Genomic DNA, 984 nt, shown 5'->3' on the forward strand with positions numbered 1-984 from the left:
ATTCTTTGATAGGTTGCAGAACTAAAAAGATATTATTACCATAGGAACAATCAATTGACTGAAAACCTGGTTGACATCCATCAATACATTCTCCTGTTTTACTGTTACAGTTTAAATTATCATTACATTTTCTATCTGAACATTTCTTACTGCAGCCTCTTCCATACAAACCAGTCGCACATCCTTCTAAAAAAAACAGAAAACTGAAGAAATCCTACACTGAATTCTGAGAATCATACACTGAATTCAAGGATATCCTACACTGAATTCCGAAACTAACAAAAATCTAGATGTTTATCTATGCACAACATAATTTCTGAAGTCAATAAATATAGATTTCTGAAATACAATCATGCTATTACCTTGTTTACAGTCAACTGAAATATAACCATCTTTACAACTGCCTTCACAACTACCATTAATATTATTACATGGTGATGTTTTTACTAAACAATTTCTTTCTGAACAATTTTCTAAACATTGATCACCATATGTTCCCTTCGTACAAGCTAAAGAATATATAAGGTTTAGTTTTGTCACTTCAGTTATTGGTTTGTGTTATCTCATGATAAGATCTTGTATCAAAAAGGTTACTGAAAAGCGGTAAACGTACCAAAGGATGCAACACAAAAAATTCGGTCTTCGGCGCTCATAATGTTGAAATATCATAGAATTTCACAAAAGATAGCTACATTGCTCTCAAAATAACGATCCATTGATATTCTACCTTATTGCGTGAAATCGATTTGTCTTGGCAAACGTCATCAAATGTATTTACCCTCCGGAACATGATCGTTGTATATTACCTTGAGTACAATCTAGAATTGTTGGACTATAACCCACAGAACATCCACCAATACATTCTCCTGTCACATGATCACACATTGAATTCTTCAGACATTTTCTGATATTACAATTCTTCTGACAACCAGCACCATAGAAACCATCAGGACATTCTAATGTATAAAACAAAAAAGTATATGT

The 984-nt window shown here is 32.5% G+C and overlaps 1 protein-coding gene across 1 annotated transcript in view; it reads right to left on the reverse strand.

Annotated features, from left to right (window-relative positions):
- Positions 1 to 984, reverse strand: part of LOTGIDRAFT_170779 (hypothetical protein) — a gene marked incomplete at both ends in the record, with an annotated part of 26,434 nt that overhangs the window by 4,140 nt on the left and 21,310 nt on the right. Inside the window, 3 exons of the mRNA XM_009046627.1 lie at positions 40 to 186; positions 363 to 509; positions 807 to 956. Coding sequence (XP_009044875.1) covers positions 40 to 186; positions 363 to 509; positions 807 to 956 — 444 coding nt within the window. The remainder of the gene's footprint in view (positions 1 to 39; positions 187 to 362; positions 510 to 806; positions 957 to 984) is intronic.

This window comes from Lottia gigantea (genome assembly GCF_000327385.1).
Source record: "Lottia gigantea unplaced genomic scaffold LOTGIsca_104, whole genome shotgun sequence".
Lineage (NCBI taxonomy): Eukaryota > Metazoa > Mollusca > Gastropoda > Lottiidae > Lottia > Lottia gigantea.